Below are 10,511 nucleotides of genomic sequence, written 5' to 3' on the forward strand. Positions count from 1 at the left end.
ATACCTCATGGGAGAAACAGCCAGGTTACATCACCCATTCTCTCTGTAAAAAACAAACAAAACAAAAAAAAAAAAAAAGAGAGAAAACAGAAGGGGGATCTGAACACATGGAGGTAGAAAGTTATAAACAAAATGTTTAAAATGCCCCAAGCCTCTGAAAAGCACTTCTGATGGATCATTTCTTAATCAAAAAATCTCTGCTTATATAGGTGAGGTCCAGCTAAGGTTATTCTTCCTCCCCCTACCCATGGCACAGCTGGACACGCACCCTGTGCTGAGGCTGTTAATTAGAAATTCCTCAACTTAAAATAAACAAATTCAACATGAAAAAAAAACCCCTAGCAATTCTATTTTATTGTGTTTTTCTCTGAAAGGGCAGCAGTATCAGCAGCCTCCAGGCTGATTATTCTGGGAATCCACATGATGAAACTTGTTCCTTTTGCCCTGGCTTCTCAGAGGGGCCTCCGAAATGTCAGATTTGAATACAGCCTTGCACGGCCATCGCTATTTCTTTTCTGGTTGAGTAACGCGTCGGCTCAGAGCCCGGGCTTCAGCCTGTACGGAACGGCTCACAGGAGAGTCCCAGGGGCCGTGGCGTTATCACACTAATGATTTCGGAGCAGAAAGCCACGGCGGGGACGCGTGGGAAATCCCCCAGCGGCACCGGTGATGCTGCAGCATCCCTTGCGGCACCAGGGTTGATCCGCCATCACGTGCCATCACGTGCGGCATCACCAGCTGCGGCACGTGTTTTTCTGCGAGTTGGGGGGTAGAAAAGAAAGCCCGGGATTTCTCAAGCCGCAGCGTAAGCTGCTTGGCACTGTGCAAAAAATACATTTCAAAATTCCACTGCGTGAGTGACCCAGCCTGACGTTTGGCTTCAGGCCGAGGGCCTGATGCGGCTGTGGAAAATGAGTGAGGTTGCCTCCATAATTCACCCCGACGGTCATGTTACATTTCTGAGCAGCTGGTTTGCATTATCTGATTTCTCAAACCGTGATAGCTAGTTTCTGTCTTATGACCATTCATAACTATAAAGAGTTTGTATTTGTTACATCGGTCAGCACGTTGATGCTAAATCATGACAAAGACAATACTCTCCAGAAGATCCACACCCCAATAATACCAAAACTAGAAAAAAGAAACTCATCAAAACAGCACTTGTGAAATGACTTGTTCAAGACAGGAGTTACTCAAAATTGCCTCTGTAGGATGCTCAAAAAAAGGCAGTGCAAGAAATATTTGGGTAAGTCAAAACGGACCATATATTCATGGGGTTTTTGCATACTTTTACACTCTTAACTTACCTGCAAACAAACTTGTCTGAGAAAGCCTCGTTCATCCTCCCTGCTCGCTCGGAATATGGACTCCCCACTCCCTGAAACGCCAGTGCTGAGATCTCATTGGTTTCTATAAGGACAGAAACAGGACAGGGCTGTGAGCATCAGAAAATCCCTGCCAACAACTTATTTCAGGAGAAAAGAAAAGAAATGAAAGGCAATAACACCTCCGTTTGTAACTGCTGCCTGGCGGAGCAGGAAACAGCCTCGCATGGACGAGGGCAGCATCACTCTCCTGGCAGGCGGCCTGATGCTGCTTCAATGGGCTCGTTAGAAGAACCAGCAACAAGAGGACATAGTAGCAGCACCGACCTCACCCACCACTCCGTGCACCCCTCGCAGAGTGGCTTAAAATGTCAAAGTACATGCAACCTGGGGGAAAAAAGGAGAGCTCGCTCTTCTAGGTTGGCAGAGGGCACCCTGAAATCCCACGGCAGGATATTGAATAGGGATGTTATTCTCTGTCTGCCTTATAGACTGCAGCAGGCTTCCAAATATTGGGAGTTTTATGTATGCAATTAAAAAAGTGCAAATATTTCTCAGCTAAGTTAATCACCAAAACACTGAATCTACAGATGAGAGGAAGTCTCCATTACTTGATGCTTTTAGGTGATGACTCCAGCTTGATTTAGATCAAATGGAAGTTCTGGGACTGCTAAGAACTTCTTATGTAAGGCTCTCTCTATGTCATATGAGAAGTCCCATTAGAGGTCACAATAACATCTTCTATTCATGATTAGTAACCTGTTTCTGGACACTTAGATGTTACAAGACAAAACAATGACATTGGTTAAATTTCCAAAGAGTAATTTGGGATTTACCTGTTGAGGTCGATACGAGTCACATTGCAAATTCTGACAAGGGTGCTACAAGGGTGCTAGGAAGCAGGTTTCCGGAAGTGAAAAATCCGACGTCATGCCTTGCCAGCAAAAAAAATTATTGAAAAAAAAAAAAGGCAGTCCACTTTATGCTTCTCGCATCAGGAACTGTTAGTCATCAGCGATGAGGCTGCTGAGAGAACAAAGACCAATTGCTTCAAAACTGCTGTTCACACAAGGTGAGCAAAAGGCCACCAAGTCACTGCTTCCCCCAGAGCGTCACTGACAGCAGATCTCCCAAACCTAAAGGGATGAGAAATGGGGAATTTTTGAAAAGGAAAGAAAGAAACACACTATTATGATAGCCTGGAACTAGGGGATCCTTCAAGCTATATCTAGAATAGATAGTGCATAAAATACAGTGTTCCTTTGTCCGAAAGCAATGACAGAGACCAAGAAGGCAAAAAAATGTAAAAACCTCCCACACGAAAGCTTGCCAACATAAGAAAAGCTACACACATAGGCAGCCCCTTTAATAAGAGGCGTGAGATGCCACCCTGCTCCAGAGGACGGGACCTCTGAAGACCACCGAGCCCAAGCCCGGCCTGTGCAGGGTCAGCCAGTGCAAGTTGCCCAGGATCATGCCCAGGACAAACCTTTCCACATGCCACGCTGTGGGGGAAAAAGCATTTGCCTAAATGCCTCTGTTTTACCGCAGAAACGCAATTCTGCTGTCCTGCCGAGTATTTCTTGTGAACATGCAGCTCTTAGAAGTTTGTGGGAGGTGGGGTAAAAGTGTATGAATGGCTTTTGAGTAACACTCTTTCCTTCCTGAAACGATCTTCTTGGCAAACATGAAAGTTGCTTCCTAAAGGTTTAGAAATACACCCACGTCCCCCGGACACTCTTTAGGAAAAGGTGCTTTATTCATTCATGCAACCACTTCGTAGTACTGCAGAGTCAATGCATTTCCACAGCAGTAAGCAAGAGTGAGTCAGAGCGAAACTGCACTGTCAAGATCTCTGACACGGCAAAGGAAATACAGGTAAACACAGCAGAGTATCATCCGTGCGCAGGCCAGAGTTTCCTTTGTGGAATGGACACATCTGGCTTACGCTCGTATCAAAAAAAATACAAACCAGGTTCCAAAACAGAGAGGAGGGAATTGCACAAGACTGAGAACCACTCTGCACACTCTGGTGTCAAGCCGAAATGACTTAATGGAGACCCACAGGTTGCTCAAAATAAGAGAAGTTTGGAAACGAGCGCTCAGCTCCTCGGCAGGAAGAACGGAGGCTTCCCGGTGCCGTGCCGGTGCCGCACCGGCTCCCGCTGTCGGCGGAGGAGATTCCCTTGTGCCCAAAAAGCCTTTGTTAGCATCCCACGAAAATACCAGCACCCAAACCTACAGCTGAGGCTGAGAGTGACCCCTCTGCTGCAGGGGACCCGATGTGCAGAGGAGTGCCCGGGGCTGCATCCTTCACCAAAGGGAGCGGGGGGCTTTGGTCGAGGGCCAGGCTGCCCACGGACCCTCCCCAGGGCATTGCCTCCTGACAGCATCGCACCCACTGACCATACCACATCGGTTTTGATGCCCCGATGAAACTTAAGCAGCCGTCCAGGTCTTGGCAGTGAAGCTTTATCGACCCATGGCAGATTTGAGCTGATCCAAAACAAGCAAAAAAAATCTCCCAGGGTGGGAGCCAAGGGGGAAGCAGGGAAAGGTGGGATGCTACCAGTGGAAATGGGTTGGGTTTAAAATTACTCGGTTTTGTCTGAGCCATCTGCTGCTGCTCGCTCTTCTCCTTTCTGATAGCTTCTGCTGGCGGCTGTGTTAGAGCAGGGGAAGAAAAATGGGTCACCAAATACGACACACACTGTCATTCAGATAAACTAGTGTGCCTGCAGTGATTCACCAGGAGCAGGCTTCCTCATCTCCTCTGGAAGAGGCAACATCAACAACAAAAGGAAAACAAATCAGAACACAAAATCCCACATTGTCTCCACCTCAAACCCTTCAATTACAAATGTTTCATCCCCTTTACTCTGACTCATACATACGTATACCAAACATTCCTCTCTTTTGCTCCTAGAAACAAAAAAAATCTAAACATAGGGTAACAATACTTTGCATTTTTCCAGCATTTTTTTTGCAACAAGGTCCTTCACAGAGGTTTGCAAATTCTACTTAAAAGAAGTTCAATGCGGTGAAAGAAATGAGAATTGAAGTGATTTGTCCAAAGCAAGGTATTGGAGGCAGGCTGGGAAGAATGCACTATTTCAAAATAACACGGGAGCTTTCTTTCAAAGAAATCCCTCTGATTTCCGAAAGGCCAACTTCATCTCCACTTTCTCTTTCTCAGACAACAGATTCTCAGATTCTTCAGTGCAATCTTTATCACAAGGAAGCAAGGGTTTGTGTACTGATATATATACAAAGAGAGCATGAAAGAGAGGAAGGCGGAAAACGATACACGTCAGAGGAATTATCTTCAGCTCTGAAATGGTAATTTTATCAGAGCTGGGACAATAAGTCTCAGTTAACACAGTACACCCGGTTCATAGTGCCAGCACTGGGTTGCTTGGATGGGGCTCCTATCCATTTCTAGGAAACGAAATCAGATTAAAAAGCCAGAAACGTGAGTTCATGACCTGCTTATACACTTTAACACCACACACCAATGTTAAACCAGTGGTCCCCATGGCACAAACCCTGCTCCCACCCAGCGGCTGTGGGTAAGCGGCCAGGCAGCCGTGCACGAGCCCGGAGGGACCCGAGCAGCAGCACAGCCCAGCCGGGCTGGGCTCCTCCACCGCATCCCGGCACATCACAGCACTAATCCTGTTGGCAGTCAGGCACAACACCGGCCAAAGTTTGGGAGCACAGCCTTTGAGTTTGCTGAAGGCAGTGAAAATTCACATTGACTTCAACAGACGTATGCGTTAACTGAAAAAAAATTTTTTAAATTAAGATCTAAGATTATTATCTGTATTTGCAGTAGAGCATTAGAATGCCAAAGGTGACAATGTATTTGTGCAGGTTCATTAAAAGCAACGCTGCTGAATTTTGCATGGTGCTGGGGATCCTAAGTGCAGGTTTGATATGGAGGTTTAAAAATAGAAACACTTTTTTTCCCCTAACAATAGGCATTCATCTAAAAATAAAAAGCAACTGTGAGAATACAGAAGTAACCTCACACAGCACCTTTTCTTCTTCGCATTATATCTAAAGCTTTCCTCTTTAGCCACATTTAAATTTACAAGAAGCAAGCAATGAAAAAAAAAATGCAGAGTCTAAGCACAAAAGATTTGATGGGGTGTGAGGAGAGGAGGGGGGTCAAGAGAACAGGAAACCAAGTTGACGGGAAACCCAAGTGACATTTGGGTTTAATGAATGACTTAAAACCCCAATATTGCTCGCCAGGAAATGGGGAGAGGAAATTGAGCGATGTTTTGAGAGTATAAATTAGGGGCTCCATCAAGGTGAAGGCTGCAGATCTGCTTTTTACCCTCCTGTGAAATTCAGCCGAGGGCTGGACCGAGAGGCGAGCAGCTCCCTTTCGCAGCATGCAAACCTGCTCAGCCCTGGTCTTGCTGCTCCTGGCTGCCAGCACCCTGCCTGCCAGGTGCTCGCCTGCCCACCCCAGCTGCCTCCACTTCTCGGAGCTCCTGCCTGCAAAGCTCAAGGAGCTGAGGATCAAGTTTGAGGAAATTAAGGATTATTTTGTAAGTATAAGCCTGCTAGTCTCTTCTTCTCATTTTGCTCTTTTTTTTTTTTTGCAAAGTTCAGTGATTTGGATGAGGGGGAAGACAGCTTCCTCCTGGCAGAAACGATTTGGTCGTGCATTGTGTAACGGGCTGATGGGGGTGAGCAAGAGAAGCTCAGTTTCATTGCACGCTGAGAGACAACATGCGAGGCTTTTCTTCCTAGTTTTAGTTACAATGAACTCGAGAGATTTCATAATGAATCTTTGTGCACCTTACTAGCCAGACTTCCTCCTAAATGTTGCAGACCAAATTATTCACTTAATTAATCGGAAGGAAATAGTCCTTTCTTCAGGGCAATGAGGTCCGGCCTCGCTGAAGTCAATGCTAGGTGGAAAGGGAAATCTTTTGCTACAGACTTTTTCTTTGAAAGAACCACAAAAGCCTGAAAACGGTATTTTATGACTGGTGAAACGCTACAGTAACTAGCACTTGCTTTGGTGCTTATAAAAGGTCACTGCTTTGCATCGCAGCTGAGGGGAGCCTCAGGGTTGCTGAGAAAGCAACACAAGATGTGGCCAGAGCATTTGTCATTGCATCAGTACCGATAGAGATGGTTGGTCACATCTTTGTTACTATTTTAATTGTTGTCAGTGTGTTTTAGCAAGAAAACAAGATAATTCTCCAGATTAAATCTGAAGCTAATGTGATAGCCATTTCAATCTTGCTGTAAATCTCCCAGTTAATGTTGGGAAGGAATATTTTTAACCTCTGAGGAAAGTTTTTAAGTACCTTGGTGCCATGGGGTGATGCTTTGGGTGGTGCCAGCTCACCCCACCGCAGCTCTCTGAGCTTCCAGAGCTGATGGTGCAACAGGGGCACCACAAGAACAAACACCCTCTGCAGATCGATCCCTTTTCCCCCATTGACTGGAGACTTAGGTAACAAAACCAGGGGGATTAACCCCTCCTGCCGGCGGGCAGCCAGGCTGGGCTGGATTGCCTGGCTTCCAGGGGCTGCCGTAACTTTGACGCCTATCTGAAGAGCAGTGGGGTTTGCATCAGCACTCTTGCACAAACACCCTCTGCAGCTGAAGCGAGCGCGCAGCGCTGGCAGCCGGCGGGAGGAGTTTCACACTAACAAAATCGACGGTACTGAGGTTTGAGATTTCATTATCTTGCTGTCTTGACCTGATGGTCGTTGCACTGCAAGGTTATGGACCAAAGAATTGGTGACTCCTGTGTCCAGTGTTACTGTGCTATGCACACAGGAGTGCTGGGTGCTCTGAGCCTTCGCTTCAGGGAGACCGTAAACGCAAACAAGCAAAACGATCGTTTGGTAAGGCAAAGTGAAAAACAGTGTTGACTGCCTAAGTAAAGCTCATGTTTCCATTGCATCCTTTTGCAGCAATCAAAAGACGATGAACTTAGCATCCAGTTGCTCAGCTCCGAACTGCTGGATGAATTTAAGGTAAGAATTATATGAAGTCCCCTACCCTTCTTCATCCTTCGGCCAGTGTTTTGTAAGAAAGGAAGCAGATTGGAAATTGGGGCATTTCCTTATGTCACACAAGGACAGTTCTGCAGCCAAGCAGTAACACGTGTGTCTGCAGCAGGGCTGACGCACGGTTCCCCTCTCCACGGCAGCTGCAGCCAGCGGTGCTGACATGCTGCATGCGCTCTGATCGCCGCCGCGATTTTGATTTTTTTTAAAAACACCCACGCACCTCGGTGCTGGTGGCCGGCCCCAACGCAGTTACCTCCTCTCGCCCCAGGGGAGCTTCGGCTGCCAGTCGGTGTCGGAGATGATGCAGTTCTACACGGAGGAGGTCCTGCCCAGCGCCATGAAGACCACCACGCACCACCGGCAGAGCATGGGCGACCTGGGCAACCTGCTGCTGAGCCTGAAGGCAACGATGAGGCGCTGTGTGAGTGGGGCTCAGCATCACGGGGTGGGGGGGATGAAACCAATGCTCCGGTGAGGCAGGGCCAGTCCCAGACGAGTAGCAGGGTGGGGAGCGGGTGGTGGGTCTTCCCAGGAGCAGGGGGCAGGAGCGTGGGTGTCGGGATGGTGCGGAGGAGCAGGGCTCCTGGCAGGCAGGGGCTGGCAGAGCCCGTAAGGATGGGGTTTCTCCTAACCCCCACTCTCCAGGCTTTCATCAGTTAAATCACGATGACTCGGAGGCTCCGGTCAGGAGCACCGCTTATTTACAGCCAGCCCCATCCAACAGAGTCTGGCTGAAGAGATAAGGGGAGGGAGGGTGGAGGGTCTGTCCCTTACCTGGGTGCCGGAGCAGCGTGGCTCTGCGACGAAACCTCCCGAAACGGTGACTGATACGGCCGTGACCCCATCACCCGCCGCAGGCTGAGTCAGACAGGGCGAACCCTGCCCCGGGCAGGGAGAACCGCAGGGCTGCCCTCACCCGGGGCCAGCGGCAAGGGGCACGGGGCTGGGAAAGGGCTCGGGGTCCGGGCTCGGGTCGCGTTGGGTTCCTTTTGTCGGTGCAAAAGCGGCTGCAGTCGGTGCCCCAGAGAGCCCCACGGCCGCACGTGGGGAAGGGGAAGGTGGAGAGCGGTGGGGCGGCAGTGACAAGGAGCAGGAGGAGGGGGGAGCGGCTGCCGTGCGCCCCGGGAAGGAAACCCGTGTGGTTGAAGCCGTTGCTCTTGTCTCTTTGCAGCACAGATTCTTTACGTGCGAGAAGAGGAGCAAAACCATAAAGCAGATAAAGGAGACATTTGATAAGGTAAGGTCCCCGCTCGCATGGCTGCGCTGAGGTTGGGAGGAACCCCCCGTCTCGGGCGAGGCAGTAGGTTTTACTGCCGGCTTCAACTTAGGACAGAGAACAGAAGCCAAAAAAAGTCTTTAGCTGTATAAATACTTAAGGCAGCGAAATCCAGAGAGCGATGCTCGAAGGAGCAGCCAGCGGGTTCCGCTGAGGGGTTGGGCAGAGAAGCTGGAGATGTCGGCGGTGTCGGTGGGAGGAGAATACGTCTAGCGATTGTACGTCGTGTACATCGTCACATTCAGACTTAAACAGAGCTGGCTTTCACCTGCAGATGAACGAGCACGGAATCTACAAGGCCATGGGAGAGTTTGACATTTTCATCAACTACATCGAAGAGTACTTGCTGATGAAGAGAAGGAAGTGAAAACGTCCAGGGGTCTGCATCTTTCACACAAAATCCTTCTATTTTTTCAGAAATCACTTTAGGCTGCAAGAGCTCACGAGAGATTAAGTTATCTTAGGGTTCAAGTCAAGAATTACAGATCAATAACTTCCAGCTTAGTATTGTATTTAAAAGTTATTTTTTTAAGAACTGAATTTAATATTTATTACTTCTAATACCTCAGTGTTTATGTTTACAGTATGTTTTGAAGAAAAGGGTGATGAGCTTATGAAATACTATTTATTGTCCAATATTTTTATACTGTTTATGATAGAGCTGTTTTATTCATAGCTTCAAAACACCCAAAGAAGCGTTCTTCTGGGGAGCAGATAATGAGCAGCGCTTATCCTGAATGCAGTTTCACTGCGCACAGTGGCCTGATCAGGAGCAATTCCAGCTCTGAGTTCAGCAAAGTTTAATTTTAAGCAAATGAGCAATCTCCTCACGTTCTATCCCTCTATTTATTTATGCAATCAAATATTTTTATACATAACAACGTCACTGCCTCTGTTTCTGCAGTTGGAATTAGGCGCTGAAATATTCAAAATTATGCCATGGCCTTGCACTGAGAAAAATAACCATAAATGTAACCAAGGACATTTTTTTTTCTCCTGTGCATGCAAAGCAATGTGGAGGAGTACCTGCACTCCTGTGAACAACATGCGATCATGCCACAGCAATAGATCAGTTAACCCCACCTCTATACTTCAGCCTATATATTAGTCCAGATTGAAGAAAAAAATAGTATTAGGAATGAAATGTTTGGTTCTAATAGAACTTGACTTCAATGTTGCTAACGACAGACTTCCAGAGCTGCTGGGTTGGCCACCCTGCACTTTCGAAAGTTAATCTTACTATTTTCCAGTCTTTGATTGGGTTTTACTTGCTGTTTTGTTGGGTTCTTTTTTCTCTTTTAGAAGTTAGAGGATATTTAATTAACCACCATTTTAAGGTGGCTTGGGTAATTTGCATTCAAATTTATAAAGCTGCACGCAGCACTGACAGTATTCAGGTTTGTGTTATTTCTAATCCTGCGCACAAGGAGCCACAGAGGCCGAGTGCTACGGAGGGGAGGCTGCAGCGAGGGCAGCGTCGGTGCCCCTGAGAGCTCCTGAGTTTTGGGCTCCCCTTCCTCCTTGCCTCAGCCTCCTGCGTGCCCCCATCGCAGGAAAATGCCATAAACCAGAGGCATATGCTTCTAATATTTAGAAGTATTAGGGCACCACCGTGATGAAACACTGTCGGTTTGTTGTTTGCTTTGTAAGTTACCACTGAAGAGAGGTTATTTATACTTGATTTATTCTATTTTTAAGTTAATGGTGACAGAAGGGCATTCCTGCTGGCAGCCTGCCCGCACAGGAGCTGGTTATCCCAGAGCGAGGGCAGCCCCATGCAGGAATGCTGCTCCATGGGTCGCTCCTTCCGCTGGAAGCAATCGGGTGGCATCAGCTCAAGTGCAGCATGGGAGCCAAACACTGTAA

At 47.7% G+C, this 10,511-nt stretch overlaps 1 protein-coding gene across 1 annotated transcript; it reads left to right on the plus strand.

Moving 5' to 3' along the window:
• The first annotated feature begins 5,495 nt into the window (after nucleotides 1-5,495).
• On the plus strand, nucleotides 5,496-9,115 carry IL10 (interleukin 10). Its single transcript, XM_010579150.1, has 5 exons — nucleotides 5,496-5,884; nucleotides 7,271-7,333; nucleotides 7,638-7,790; nucleotides 8,541-8,606; nucleotides 8,920-9,115. Exons 1-5 carry the CDS (start codon nucleotides 5,726-5,728, stop codon nucleotides 9,010-9,012), a joined length of 534 nt encoding a protein of 177 aa, XP_010577452.1. The 5' UTR covers nucleotides 5,496-5,725; the 3' UTR covers nucleotides 9,013-9,115.
• The last annotated feature ends 1,396 nt before the right edge of the window (nucleotides 9,116-10,511 follow it).

The sequence above is a fragment of the Haliaeetus leucocephalus genome, unplaced genomic scaffold (assembly GCF_000737465.1).
Source record: "Haliaeetus leucocephalus isolate CR32 unplaced genomic scaffold, Haliaeetus_leucocephalus-4.0 Scaffold68, whole genome shotgun sequence".
Lineage (NCBI taxonomy): Eukaryota > Metazoa > Chordata > Aves > Accipitriformes > Accipitridae > Haliaeetus > Haliaeetus leucocephalus.

What these genes read in the sequence shown, in the direction of transcription:
- IL10 (XM_010579150.1), top strand. Translation starts at nt 5,726, where the DNA reads ATGCAAACCTGCTCAGCCCTGGTCTTGCTGCTCCTGGCTGCCAGCACC. An exon ending in AGGAAATTAAGGATTATTTT is followed by an intron (nt 5,885 to 7,270) that starts GTAAGTATAAGC and finishes ATCCTTTTGCAG; the next exon opens with CAATCAAAAGACGATGAACT. An exon ending in TAAAGGAGACATTTGATAAG is followed by an intron (nt 8,607 to 8,919) that starts GTAAGGTCCCCG and finishes TTTCACCTGCAG; the next exon opens with ATGAACGAGCACGGAATCTA.